At 42.8% G+C, this 15,308-nt stretch overlaps 1 protein-coding gene across 8 annotated transcripts in view; it reads left to right on the forward strand.

The window, feature by feature from the left end:
- The window catches only part of LOC116776874 (protein hu-li tai shao), a 32,082-nt gene that overhangs the window by 11,920 nt on the left and 4,854 nt on the right, over window positions 1-15,308 (forward strand). For 2 of the 8 annotated variants that reach the window (XM_061529095.1, XM_032670158.2), the window contains exons 2-17: window positions 5,563-5,674; window positions 7,348-7,521; window positions 7,656-7,788; window positions 8,243-8,413; window positions 8,796-8,963; window positions 9,170-9,390; window positions 9,859-9,996; window positions 10,139-10,233; window positions 10,534-10,651; window positions 11,561-11,584; window positions 11,993-12,100; window positions 12,671-12,799; window positions 13,293-13,455; window positions 13,910-13,990; window positions 14,205-14,276; window positions 14,560-14,610. In XM_061529095.1, coding sequence (XP_061385079.1) covers window positions 5,576-5,674; window positions 7,348-7,521; window positions 7,656-7,788; window positions 8,243-8,413; window positions 8,796-8,963; window positions 9,170-9,390; window positions 9,859-9,996; window positions 10,139-10,233; window positions 10,534-10,651; window positions 11,561-11,584; window positions 11,993-12,100; window positions 12,671-12,799; window positions 13,293-13,455; window positions 13,910-13,990; window positions 14,205-14,276; window positions 14,560-14,610 — 1,945 coding nt within the window. In that variant the 5' untranslated portion in view covers window positions 5,563-5,575. Of the gene's footprint in view, window positions 1-5,562; window positions 5,675-7,347; window positions 7,522-7,655; window positions 7,789-8,242; window positions 8,414-8,795; window positions 8,964-9,169; window positions 9,391-9,858; window positions 9,997-10,138; window positions 10,234-10,533; window positions 10,652-11,560; window positions 11,585-11,992; window positions 12,101-12,670; window positions 12,800-13,292; window positions 13,456-13,909; window positions 13,991-14,204; window positions 14,277-14,559; window positions 14,611-14,919; window positions 15,031-15,308 lie in introns of all 8 variants that reach the window. The other 6 variants (XM_032670156.2, XM_061529092.1, XM_061529091.1 and 3 more) reach the window with 6 other exon arrangements.

The following is a 15,308-nucleotide window of genomic DNA, read 5'->3' on the forward strand; positions in this document are numbered from 1 at the left end:
GTGTGTAACGAGACTACGTGTCGGTTTTGCGTGACTTGTTTATTGATCGCGGGCTGGCTCGACGGACTGGCGCCCGAAATGGGACTGGCTTAGAAACAACTTTAATATTACGTATTATATACATATAATAATATAAATGTTTTAAATGATATCCTTATTAACATATATATAATTGAAAATCATATTTAATTCTGATAATAAACTATAGTGTGGAATATTTAAATTGGTCACATTGAAGTGATGAAAGATTGTTCATGTATAATAATGAAGTTGTTCACACGGTATACGCAATGCGGTGTTTCAATTCAATGTAATCCGACTCTACCATACACGCCATTGTTAGACTGAAACAGAATTGATCAAGAGGTCGCGCAACGTAGCCTTTGTTGCGATTACTATTGTGTACGTACTTCGAAAATTTTTAATATATTTGTACGGACTTGATGTTAAAATACACACACACACACAGACATATATACATCATCTGTGCCCTCGTATTCTTCTGTTGCTATGTACAATATCAGCGTGAGTACCAGGTATCGACCGCGGGCTCGTCCGCCTGGCGCCCAGGCCGGGCCACGCCACAGCCTTCATTACACCCTCGATACGTGAAGGCTGACTTTGTTACGTTCCTCGCATTGATTTTTCATATTTGCTTTAATATATTTTAAATAAAATTAAATGTTCAGGTAATAATTATTGTATGTATTACTGTGACGATTACATTTAAATAATATAACAATTTGAGAATAACAGGAATATTTTTTAGGATTCACTTCGCGTATTTTATTATATTAAAAAACGACACACTCCCGACGTTTCGGTTACGTTGGAGCTACCGTGATCACGGACAGTCGCGTCGCACGCCATAAATACGCTTAGTAAGCCGAAAAAATATTAGTGTCTCAGCGGAAACTTAGATCTCATTAAATAACGAATATAACCGCGGTTTCGAGAGCCTTAAAGTTACTATGTTTGCTGTTAATATCGAACGAGTATTAATTTTATGTACACACATATTATAATTTCCGGAAGTCGTTTTCTCGCTCGCATTTATTTATTATTTACATGCGCGCACACGATTTTCACATGGGGATACCGAGATCCCTCATTGGTATTCGCCGTGCGATTTAATGACCTCTTGGATTATTTACTCTGAATATATACTGAGGTTAAATAGATTCATATATATATAAATTATACATATATTATTGTTAGTATTGTCTGTGTGTCATGTTGTGAGCTTATGTGATGTTAGAATTATCTTTTTAACAAATATATATAAGGATGTGTTCAAGTCATGTATGCACCAGAACAGTAATTTTTATTGTAAAATGTCTGTCTGTCCGTCTGTGTCTTTGTTCCGTGTAAAATCAGAAACTCGTGATGATACTGACAGTTAGAGATTTGGTTCTGTATTCAGATTAGAAATTTATATATACATATATAAAACAGTTGTTATTAATGAGGATTGATATATCTCTATACATGAAACACCAGTTTCCACCACATGCTAGTTAAGAAGCGAAATAAAGAAAGTCGCAGTTGACGAGTTAGTTGACACACACACACACACACACACATATATATGTATAGGTTGTTTTATTTTTGAACGTTCCGTCATAAAACGATATCACATGGACGTAAATATACCAAGTTGTCATAAGAATTATTATATCTTATATATACAAACATATGGAATATAATATATTAATAGAAGTACATACCCACACACACGGACAGACGTAGTTTGTGAATCTTTAAGGTGACTGTCAAGGACTCTGTTGATATATATACATATATCAACCGTTGATATATATATATATTTTAATATTTAGGTTAAAATATATATATATATATATATATATTTTAACCTAAATATTAAAATTCGGATGTACGTAATGTCGGCGTTTTCGGTGAAGTAGATAAGGTTGCAACATCACGTGAAGCGATAGCGCATTGGTTGCACTGGCGGTAAGGGGTCACTGGGGTTGCGGTTTGAAGTGCCTCTGATACACTCGATATGCTATACAATTATGTATATATATCAATAGGAATAATGATAAAAAATAACTATCATGTTATCAAAAGAAGTAGGATGAATAAAGATAGTCTTGATCTTAATAGATATAAAATTGGAAAGAAAAATAAACGTCAAATACTTTGATGTTTAAATATGGAGTGGCGGAAGAGCATTCCGCGGCCGAGCGTCGTCTGGGACGGACGCGTCGCGGCGAGTACTGATATATGTTTACATGAAACACAACGATCAGAATGATGATATTTAAACAGTAATAAAACACAAACACACACACACACAAATAAATATATATATATATATATGACTTTATAAGTATCTGTGTGACTCACAAATGACAGACAAACGAATATATATATTATATTAAAAGTATTAGTTTCCTATTTTTGTATTTTTTCAACTCATTGAATTAAACCAGTGGTGTAGTTATTTCTTTGTGATCGTATTGACTTTTAGAGTCCCCAAATTCCTGTTTATCAGGTGAGGGTAGGTCCTACTTTCAGTCAACTCCCATTAAGCTAGGTCGTTATATTACTGGCTCTTGACCGCGACTCGTCTTTACGCTGTTCGATGTCTGTGTGTTTGTTGCTGAATAACAATAACTAAAAAAATTATTGTATGCATAACTATATTTTTTACTATAAATAACTATAAAGGCTAATATAGTATTATATATAAGTTAATATGAAAATTAAAATCAATACTGTTCAACTTTGCATATATAGAACATGAGGTCAGTTAACCCTTGACCCACTGAGAGACAAGCCCCGTTCAGACAGAAACCAGGACGAATATAAGACGGGATGCTGCGGTGTGCTTGAGATGTTTGATGATATTATTTGATAAGACTCATTATACAGACATTTTTAAGTATTATATATACATAAGTGTCTTATCAAGAGAGGTATGGATTACGGGGGGGGGGGGGGGAAGATTCGCATGAAGAGATTACCCGACCTTTGACCCATTATATAAGTTTTTAATTTGTACGTCTTTTATAACGATATCAATGTTAGTCATTATGATAGCACATAATGTACCGCGGCCGTCCGGTGGGGCGTGTCGAATTACGTGGACGTGTCCGCTGTAAGGATTCCTCGACCTGATTGTGTGTCGGGCTGGCTGGGTGGCGAATTGAAACTGTAGTGACGTGAACATCATGTATACATACAAGACGATTGATCTATAGATCCGATCAGATGCACAATCAGCTGATAGTTAAAAAATTTAGGAACCAGACAAGTGTGTAGATGAGTAAATCATCAGTTGAGAATGACACTTGTTCCTTAAAAAATAATCTTTATGATATTTTCATCTGAAACAAAGTTTTGGGAAACATATTTCCGTGATCACTATATGTGCATGCGAACAAAGTCGCCGATCTCAGCTAGTGTTGAATTGGAACGTTTCACGCGTTACTTACAGTATTACAGTGTGCTCGTGTAGTAATACACGGATAGTGTCACCTGTAACCTGATATCTAGCGATTGACCGCGTTCTCTAATTAGAGGTTCGCAGGGGGGTCACCAGCTGACACCGGGGGCCGGGGGGGGGTTTGGGGTTCCAGGGGGGTCGTAATCCCCCTTAATAAGAATACCAGTGTCCTTGTGTTGTCATTAACAACCGGCGTTACACACACATATATGTAGACATATGTTTACCTTAGCTTTAGTATTTTTTGTATAACTATATTTAATATATACTATACAATGCTCATATTTTTTTTGTTGAATAAAAACCTCCATAACTCGTAACGACCGGTTCATGGTGTTTATAAGTACGTGTGTCAAAATGTCATGGGGGGTCGATGACCGGGCGCGTCTCGCTCTTAGGGCTGACAGACGTTTATCGTTTACACATACACACATACATACATACATACATACATATATATATTGTTTGTTTTTTGTTCTCCATATCTCACACGACAGATTATTGCGCTGTGCGAACGAAGTAGCGGTCTATGGATAGTATTGATCATATAATATAATTGAATTGCATTTAATAAGAAATATATATATATATATATATATATATATATATATAGTAAAATTTATGCATTATTTTATGAATTCGTCGTACAGGCCCTGACTGTCTCTAATGATTACTTAATGCCGTGATTCCTCTCGCGTGCGAGCGAGACGCGGACGTACGGATTATGTCAGTTTAGGAGTTACACGCGATGATTTAAACCTACCTACATTTTTACTCACGTGTTGAAAGATTTCTTCTGTTTTTTGTTTATCGCCATTGTTTTGCGTCTTCGAAGCTTATTGGTAGCTTTTTATCAACTGGTGTAGTCTGAGAGCTCGTGTCAGTTAGGTTTGTTTATAGTAGTGAATATTATGCTTCTCTCCGTTAGTAAATCTGGTACGACCTTCGTAGATTGGATTCCATCATTGAGACAGCGATTGAAGGCACCATTGATGGGTCATGGGTACCTCGGTCACGACAACGACAGGACCGGGCCCTGACTCCGTCTTATGACCTCGCTAATAGGATTCTCTTACGATTGAGTGACAGAGGTCATCTATGTTCGTTTCATGTGTACCAATTTTAGACTAACTCTCTTTGTCTGTGTCCCATCACTCTCCCCCCGTATACCTTACATCTTAATAAGAAATCCGCTTATATACATTTTTTTATCTTCATGACGTCATCACGCCACACGGCTGTATTATTAATGATGGTGTTTTAAGCATTTCATTAAAATAAAACAATTAAGTTTCGCAAGTTGTTTGAGAATTACAACAAAAGCAGGCGGTTTTTTTTTTCATTCAGTCCTCCCACCGCCAAAAGATCCACCTCGTCCGTAGTATATAATTATGAATAAGATAAAAATTGATAGCGGGTTCGATGTCCGACCGACGTCGAAAATTATAGCCTGTGATTTACTATACGTAGCTGGTATGTATAAAAAAAATATATAGACGCGTGTTTGTAAAATTAAATCGCTCTGAGACAAAAGACCCATGTCTTTTGTTTGTAATTAAAACCTAGTTTTTTATCGCGACTCCGTCTGTGTATATATATATATATATATATATATATATATATATATATAATAAACAAACGACTTTGTGTAGTGATATTATGTGTGCCGTGTCATGAGCGTAGTGATGTGCAAGCTCAGCTTATATAAGCTGTTTCACAGCGCTCGTCTGTTGGCCTGTGTTATGTAATGTATTGTGTCGTCTGTTCGTCTGTCTGTTGCGCCGATCTCCAGAACTCTCACGGATCGTGTGAGACTCACAGTGAAAGTTATGCCATTGTCATATAAATGTAATTTTATCAATTTTGAATGGGGTGTGTAATGTGTTTGCATAAAATCTTATTAGTGACTACAGTCAGTGTTTGGGAAGAAGAATATTTAATTTTTGTATGTATGTTTGTCCGCGGAATCTTGTATAATATTATTTTATACTTTAGTACCGATATTACGAACCTTATGTATTTTAAGAGACAAAGTCTTACTTGGAATATTGTGTGTCACGCGTGATTAATGACTATAATATTGTTCACAGATAATAAAACAAGATGGCGGATACGGATACAGAGACGCTTCCCAACGGAAACGCGACCCTTAGCGCCGAGGAGGAGGAGAGGCTGCGGCAGCGACCGGCTGACATCGATGCGGTGAGTTACAGCTGGCAGGATTCAGTTGCGTAGGGAGGTGACGGATTGTTTAAAGGAAATTTGTACCTTTAAAGGAGTTTTCCGGTTTTTTAAGGAAATTTCGGTCTTTTAAAGGAGTTTTCGGTCTATTTAACTAGATTTTGGACTTGTTAATGAGATTACGAGCTTCATAAGGAGATCTCTGACGCGTGTGTCAACTACGCTGGCTATACGGTCAGTCAGTCCAGTAATCGCTGTCGACTAACTACAAACCTACAGTTCCGTCGTTAATGTTTCTCGCTTATTAATATTAATCATCGTTCCACGCTTCACGGGTGCCACGGTTACACGGACACGATATCTGCTTTGATTACAATTAGCGCGCCACTAGCGTCGCACCGCGGATCCGCTCGTGTTGTCGCTCTATTTTAAAATAATATTTTATTTATGAACTATGTAATTTTATCTTCTATACAGTCAATCATTCTCTGTAGTTGTAGTATAGAATTGATTTGTTATAAGTTATTTTTCTTATATCTTTTATTATGTTATAGTGTTTATAAGAACACATAATTTATTTATACCTAATATTGTTTGACATCAAGTTACAGAGGGATTTTTATATGTATATATACTAGCCGAGTTCACGACTCTTCTCTCGTCTTATAATATTTATTGAAACGAGATAGGCTTCCTGAATAACAGCGAGTGTGAGTCATTCTTCACTTCAGCTATCCGATAGTAAGAGTTGCGTTGATATCGGTCCAGCCATTTCAGTGATTAGACGGAACAAAGAGACGGGCTAACGAAAATTTATTGCAATTTTTCTTTGTAGTGATCGGGGGTTTATATTTTACAAAGTCATACTAAAACTTTATATACACGCCGACCGGCCGTGTACAGTTATGAATCACTTGATATACACAATTAATTATGTATGTGTGTTTGTTTGTATTCATTAGCGGTAACTAACATGCAGATGTTACGTTCGTGGAAACCCGGGTGGGTGTTACGAGTCAAGTTTAAGGTTATGTGTGTATATATATATACATATATATATATTATTTTTGGGGACTGGTTGATGTCTGCGGCTTTCCACGTATTCTGAACACCCTCTATACGTCGTCATCGTGATGAGCTATCTGTCGTTTCCTCCAGGAGCCTTCCGCCAGATCCTGAATTGATTATAATGGAACAATCTCAGTACAATGCCCTTTCATACAAATTATAATTTTTAAAATTCAGTATTTAATTGAATCGAGAACTTGCGTTTTTTAAAGTCGGTTAAAACGTAAATGAAATTTCTCCATATACACTTGCCTATCTGCAGGTAAAATTCTCTTCAAAATCTGTCCAGCCGTTAAACGATTAGATGGATGTACGGACAGATAGAAAAACGAATATTTTATTTATTATATATATCATATATAATATCATTACGTTTAGTGAAAGTCACTAATTGGAAATCACAGACGGACATTACAGTTTATTAATTAATATATATAGATAAACTTTTTTAACCTGATTCGGCGGGTTTTGAATGAGAGTATGTTATATTGTTATTCTGTATGAAAAGACTTTAGGATTGCAGTTCATTTGGTGATGGGAAGAAGTGGACAACTCATCCCCATACAATATATATATATATATGTGCTTAGGAAATTATTTAATTACTATATGTCTAAATATGCCAGGACGTCCGTGAGATGGAGCGCAGGAAGCGAGTGGAGGCGATCATGTCGTCCAAGATGTTCCGCGAGGAGCTGGAGCGAGTGCTGGACCAGCAGGCCAACGAGGGGAACGACGCCCCGCTGCTGCAGAGGATCCGCGAGATGGTGGGCGGCAGGCTGGGCGCGGGCAGCATGAGGGTGGGTACATGTAGCCTGTCACGTTACGTGACCTCATATACTATACGACTGTGTGACATATAGTTTTTTTCGTATTTATGAAAACGAAGATAGTGTATGAATTTCGGTCGTAAAACATGTATATTTGGGTCCAGGGTCCGAGTTGTATGTTGCCGATCAACGACATCCGCGGCATCGAGGGTGTGGGCTACGAGAAGGGGGAGAAGATACTCCGCTGTAAGCTGGCCTCCGTGTACCGGCTGGTGGACCTGTTCGGCTGGACCCAGAGTGAGTGTCGCGGGGGGGCGAGGGGTGGGGGAAAACAGCTCACGTACTCACGACGGCTCCCTAATCTAGCATCCAACTACTATTTACTTATAATAAAGGCTACGCGTTCGTCCGAAATTTTCAATATCAATGACATGAGCTGGTCAGCCTGCTCTCACTTGTCTCTATCATATTATATCCGCAGGCTATGGATAGAGTTGTCAGTGAAGCGTCTGCTGTTTGGACATTCAATCGATATAAGTGGTCGGTAAATCAATTTCGTTAATATTCAAAACACTCGCGGAGAGAGTCTTGCAAATGTTTAAATTGATCCTCGTTAAATTATCGAGGTGGCGGGGATCCGAACCTGCGATCTCCGTACATCGTTTAAGACGTTCCGCCGCCTGAGCTATCGCGTCCATACTGAGTCTAAATTATATAATCAGCTGGTTGTTGCTCCGTGCTGTGTTTCCAGGTGGTATCTCCGGCCAGATCACCGCCCGCCTGAACACAGCCGTGGAGCAGGTGTTGACGACGCCGCGCGGTCTGCTGCCTCACGAGGTGACGGCCAGCTCTCTCGTGAAGCTGGACATGCAGGGCGCGGTTCAGGACCAGGGGACGACCAACTTCCCCGTCAACGTTGAGGGTACGAAAGATTGTGCCGGTCTCCCGCTGGGGTCCGGTCATTGTACTAAGTGTTGCGACCTACACCTGGCGCTGGATGTTAGGACAGCAGTTCCATTACTATGCTGCTAACTTCGCTTACAGCACTGACTGGACACCGCCGGTCCGGACACTAGGACGCTCCGACACGTGCCCCTTGATAGTTCTACTTGCTTACCAATATTGACAGTGGGAGGGTTCTAGTACACGGCTGACTAGTTTTCCTACTTGTCACGAGATGGCGCTGACGCTGAACGTTCCACAATATCCGCTTAGCCGATGTTCAATCATTTGATTACTTCCACCCTACATCACCGCCTTCTCCGTCCTCGCGCGTGCCGCTTGACAACGCCCGTGTGCCGCAGGTTTCTCCCTGCACGCGTCGGTGCACGCCGCGCGGCCCGACCTGCGCTGTGTGCTGCACGTCCGGTCCGCAGCGGCCCTGGCCGTGTCCGCCAGCAAGCGACGCCTCATGCCGCTCTGCGGCGAAGCGGCGCTGCTAGGAGACGTCGCCTATCACGCCGTGCCCGGAGGTGGGTTGGGGAGAGCGGGGAGTGTTCGACGTTAACGTCACATTCATTCTAAATATGTTATTAACAAGATTTTTCCAGCTAATTTGTAGTTTTATCAATATATGTCCAGCGGCGGGCTTCTAAAAGCAACTCACACACATATATATATACTAATAATATCCGTACGATTATTCTTATGTATTACATATGTCTGTATAAATTTCCAGGTGTTCTGGACAACGCCGAACGCGATAAGCTGGTCCGTGCCCTGGGACCTCACTCCAAGGTGTTGGTGCTGGCCGGTGGAGGAGCTCTCTGCTGCGGGGAGACCCTGGAAGAAGCCTTCTATCACGCCCGCATGTTAACAGCGGCCTGCGACGTCCAGCTTAGACTGGTCTCCATTCCCCAGGACGACCTGCTGCTGATAGACGAGGACACCAGGAGACAGGTCAGTCGACACTGGCCGCCAGGATGATAGGGACCAGTGAAACAGATCAAACAGTCTTTGACCATTGACAGAAATGAACGTTGTGTTAGGGATCTAAGGAGGGGTGTGGGGAGAGAGAAAGAGAGTGTCAGATGAGTGAGTGAAAGGGCGATATATGAGGGAAAGAGAGGGAGAGATGGTGGAGATGAAGGCGGACGTTTACATCATGAATAAAGTGTTAGAACCCGCTCCTACACATATATTAGTTGCTCAAAACTTAAATAACGTTCTCCTATAACAATCATATTGTTCGTCAATTTAAGCCTGCACCACCTAGCCTATAGATCCCAACCAGTCGCGTGCCGGCGCCGGGAACCGCTCCCGGCGGCACCGGACCTGCTGAGATTGTATCTGCCGTCGTATAGAGCTATGCCCGTGCGTGTAGCGCGTGTAGCGAGTATGTAGAGGTCAAGGGTCTCCCTGTGTCAGATGTACGAGGCGTCCCGCAAGCCGCCGTCCGACTCCTCCAAGTGGCGCATCGGGGGCGAGGAGTTCGAGGCGCTGATGAGGATGATGGACAACGCCGGCTACAGGACCGGCCACGTCTACAGACACCCGCTCATCAAGGTACGGGCGAGTTGCGACCCGAGCGGTCACGGGAGGTCTGTCCGTCTGGAGTGTATCCAAAGACGGGCGATATTATCGAGTGTAGGGTTGGAGTGTAGCCCGCCAGTCACCACGCTTAATGTATATTGATGGCTGTCCACAGAACGACGTGCCCAAGCCGAAGAGCGATGTAGAGGTGCCGCCAGCTGTGTCCTCGCTGGGATACCTGCTGGAGGAAGAGGAGCTGTACAAGCAGGGGTGAGGACACACACACACACACAGATATACACACACACGCACACACAGATATAGGAAACAGATCAGGAGCGACTTTAAAAATGACATTCGATATAATTTAACTTTTGATTTATTGGACTTCCACCCAACTTGACACAGCTGTGTAGGAATAACTCTCAAGCGTCCCGCTCCGAACCCGCCGCGGAGCGGATCTGATTATAACTCAGACGAGAGACATGACGCGCGGAGCACCCGGGAGCCGCGCGTCACTACTATATATATACTCTGTATTTTTATTAAAAATGTAACCCGCGATTCCAGATTGTGGAAGAAGGGCGGTAAATCCGGCGAGCGCACGCGCTGGTTGAACTCGCCGAATGTTTATCAGAAGGTGGAGCTCCTGGAGACGGGCACCTCGGACCCGAAACGAATCACCAAGGTAGAGTACCTCCGCCTGGAGGCCGAGTGAGCGCTGCGGAGGACAGGCTGTACAGGGTGCTCCGAGGGACGGATGACAGACAGTCGCTTTATTTAATATCCCACATACATCCTCACTCAGACGCTCCCCGGCGGATATACCTCCCAGTCAGTCCGCCTCGCCGTCTCCCGGACACCCTGTATCCCCGCCAACACCCGCCGCCCGTCCCCTACTCCTTAGAGCCCGAGCTCCCCAGCCACCGACACTGTCATCGTCCGAGCACAGCCCGAGCCATGTCCCTAGACCGGCTGCTCCTGTAACTTTAACTTCATAGTTAGCGTTAGTTCTGCGGATCATTGTTTGTGAGTAAGATTCGAGCGGAGCGTCCCAGCACATGTGTGTCAGACTGTAGAGGGCGCTCTGTAGCTAAACATGTCCATCTGTCTATGTTACAATTAATGCCTAAAATATAGTATGTACTACTCGGCTATGTCTAGAAGGTGTACCTAAAATCTAAATATATATATATATGTTATTTAAATGTCAAAGTACATATTTTAAAAATATTGTTCTATACTGTTATGTATCACGGGACTAGCCCCGCTCTCACTCACATGTTCCAGTGACAATCATAAATGATAATTTTAAACTAACTAAATGTATAGCGAGACGTTATGTAGTAAGCATGTTGTGGAGAGGAAATATTTACCAAAAAAATTTATAATACTTTACTAGTAGTGATGGAAAAGAAATATTTTTTTCATTGTAAAAGACATTCCTTAGTGTAGAGCCGCGACCCTCGCGTCGGTCGCGCTGGCTTCGCTTGTGTTTTCTGAATTAAATGTCTGCCGTGTACGATAATGTTTTCTTTGTGTTTCTGTATTAAAGATGTTGTTCTTTGCTGTGACCTAATGTTGATGTGTGTTCCAGTGGGTGGGTGCTCGCGACGACGAGGTAATTGATAACACTTTTCTGTCACTGTCGAATTCTTCCCTATATTGTATAAAAATTTGCTTATATATATATACGTAGAGTTCAGAGTCGTGGTGTGCAATATATGCTATGGGGTATTAACCTGAGCCCAGCAAATAACACATTTTTAATGAAGTCCCCTCCCCCCGGTCGTACGGAACATCGAGTGTGTACAGTGCAGGGCAAAAGTGAAGGGTTCCAATGTTGCCAGTCTTAAAAACCTTCCTAACGAAGCTTTGCATGGGAGAGTCACACGTATGTACTCCTGTTACTTTGCCTGGACCTGTTTGTACAAGCTCGATGGCCCCTCCCCCGACCCCGACCCCGACCTCACGACCTTAACCCTCCCTAATATCTGGCAACATTAACGTTTCCTTTTGTCCTGCACAGTGGGTCCAAGACGGGTCGCCGGCACACTCGACGCCGGTCAAGATCGACACTCTACAATTCGTGCCCAAAAATACCAATCCCAAGGAGTTCAAACAGCTTCAGCAGCAGGTAACACACAGACGAACACACAGACAGCTAGGGTGTAGGCAAAACTCAGTAAAGAGATAGTCACGTGTGATCTACACACAAACGAACAGCCAAGATAATTATTTTTTTGTGACAATTGTCAGTTTAAAATATAGTCTCATCAAAATGGATTCAGCAAATAATATCCACTCTATAGACGTCCGTGGGTAGAGCCTTTCGTTAAACAAATATCTAGTGGTTTTGTCTGAAAAAAAAAGTTAAAATCATTAATGTACATACGGACTGACATCAAAACGACAGCATAAAGTGAAAAGATAAGATACAGATGTGTTTATCTTTAATCTTTTGCTGCCAACTAAGTCGTTGATGGAGTTAGATACGAAGAGGGTTCTGATACAGCCCCTCGAGGCGCACCGCCTCAAAGTACGAAGGCCTTTTAGTTCAGTAAATAAGGCCGCGCGACACGATACCTACACAGCTTGTGAGTAATGAGGACGCTTGAGTGGTGGAAGCGACGGGAGCTGCCTCGCGGCGGCCCCGCGGAGGTTAGGGCCGTTGTGCGTTACTTGACCGAATGTTCAATACGTTAAGATAAAAGAGAATCGCCGCGCGGACAAGATCAGCGCCGGGCCGCAGTCGCACATACTGGAGGGGGTGGCCAGGGACGAGGCGCGCCTGCTGCCCGAGGACGCGGCCGGCACGCACACCGGCGACCATGTGGTGAGTGTAGGCACGCGCACGCACACACACGCACACGCACACGCACACGCACACACACAGACACACAAGCAGTTCCAGTAAAGCGACCTCGGTGCCATCCGATGGATTCCATTTAAGGTGCCGTAGACATATTTAAAATGTCTGACTAACGGCTTTCATATAAATGAACAGTTTGTAAGGAACTTACAAAACTGCAAATAACACACACTCACACACACACACACACTCATGTACACTGCCATCTATCGGATTAAGTTAGTCTAACATTTTTCAATTCACTCATATCTCTCATTACCTCTCCTGTAACGTTAACTGATGTGACACAACAATATGGCCTTGAACTCGTCGAGTTCACACAAGCACCCTGAGTCACCAGAAACAGCCTCTCAGGAGATCGGCTAATGGATGCTGAGGCAAGCGTGTCGCTTTAACGTGTATCCGGATTGCAATAGAAGTGTGTCTGTATGTTGTACAATCTGGAACCGTGTTCAAGATCTTGATGGGAGCGGCGTCGAAGGGCATCATACAGCGAGGATATCAGCACAACGCGACCATGTACAGCGCGCCCTACGCCAGGAACCCCTTCGACCATGTCACGGACACCGACATAGACGAGTACAAGCGGGTGGTGGAGAGGAAACAGCGCGGCCAGGAGTGTGAGTATGTAGGAAAGTGATGAGGAAGGGTGTGAGTGCATAGGAAAGTGGTGAGAAGGGCGTGAGTGCATAGGAAAGTGGTGAGAAGGGCGTGAGTGCATAGGAAAGTGGTGAGAAGGGCGTGAGTGCATAGGAAAGTGGTGAGAAGGGCGTGAGTGCATAGGAAAGTGGTGAGAAGGGGTTTGAGCGTATAGGAAAGTGATGAGGAGGGGTGTGAGCGTATAGGAAAGTGGTGAGAAGGGCGTGAGTGCATAGGAAAGTGGTGAGAAGGGGTGTGAGTTAAGTGGAAAATAATATAATCATTTATCGCAGACACACTTAAAGAATGAAGGAGGAACGTAACGTTTCATGGTTAACTTAGTAACTTAAACATTACAATACATGTAACAAGTACGCATCTTATGTGTGGCGGATTTGAAACAGAAGTATTATGATCATACCGTCCTGTGCGCAGACGACACGGACATATCAGAGTCGGAGGCTCTCAGCGCGCCGCAGCGCTCCGCCCCCGACACCGAGGACGAGTCGCGAGAAGGTAGCTCCCGGAACAGGATCCTATACATTACAGACTGAGTATTGGTTGTTCAGTAGCTGCGAGTGACCGACTGTCAGGCCATGACGGCCGGAATTAAAAGCGTTAAATAATGTCTAACAACAGACTCAAGAGTAGTTTGTGTTCAGTATTTTATGATTTTACATCAGTTTAATGTTTTACGGATGAGATATACCATTTCCGATGTAACTTTCAGAACAACGCGTGCTGAGAATAGAGACGAAGCAGGTCCCCGTGATGAGCCAGCCGGAGGTTGTGCTGAGTGATGGTAAGGTCTTTTGAAGCTCCTACCCTCGAAAAACTAAACTGAGATTCAATGACATACTACATTTCCTTGAGCTTTTATATAGATGTTAGTCCGCATGAAGCAATCTAGATATGATTAAATGAGTTTAGTTTAACATACAACGTACTTAGAACGACTTGAATCTCGTAACGCATGATTCATTACAGAACATACTTAATACATTCAATAATAAGTTTAGCCGGCTAAGCTATAGCCGTAGCCGTTTGATCTTTATAGTTTAGTGAGCATGTCCGTTTGTCCCTAGACCCGTCAGATTTCTTGAATGCCGAACGCGACCACGCCGATCGGACCAGAGGTTAGACCTTGTTAGAGCCTACCACCAGATACCTATTTGACGTTTGTAGCATTTATAGACGATATTATGATCGTACAAAAAATATTATTCCAGACTACCGTAAACATCAAGTAGGTATGTGTTTGTGGAACCTCCAGCATGTGATTTTTTTGCACTTGCATGTGATATATTTAGTTTCTAACTGTTCTTTATACATTGGCTTAATTCTTCTGTTCTTTTACTAATACATGTCTTCGTATACTCCGAGTCGTTATCACGTCTGTACGGAGCCTTAAGCCCACTGTCCTATACTTAACATAATATCTTAAGCGTCCCGTGACCCGTACCTCCTGTCTGATGACGAGGTGTTCCTGCCGGCGGAACCAAAGAAAATTGTGATCGTCAGTAGGACCACGACTAGCCTTAGCACTGTCGCCAGAGGTGAGAGGGGGGATAGTGGTGGTAGGAGAGGGGTTGGGTGATGTAGCGCGAACGATGCTGTGTGTGAGGGAGAAGATACGAAAGGGGAGAGAAATAGAGTAAAGAGAAGATAAATTAGAGAAACTATGGAGATGAGTTTAAAGCATTCGTCCGACTTACCTATTCATATTTAATAGAGAAAGTTTTTCAGGATGGACTTCCAAGAAGAAACTGCTGAACGGATTGTGATGAAACTTTCTGATCAGTTTCGTAATAATATCATATGCGGTGTTTCATTT

The sequence above is a fragment of the Danaus plexippus genome (assembly GCF_018135715.1).
Source record: "Danaus plexippus chromosome 29 unlocalized genomic scaffold, MEX_DaPlex mxdp_36, whole genome shotgun sequence".
In the NCBI taxonomy this organism is placed as follows: domain Eukaryota; kingdom Metazoa; phylum Arthropoda; class Insecta; order Lepidoptera; family Nymphalidae; genus Danaus; species Danaus plexippus.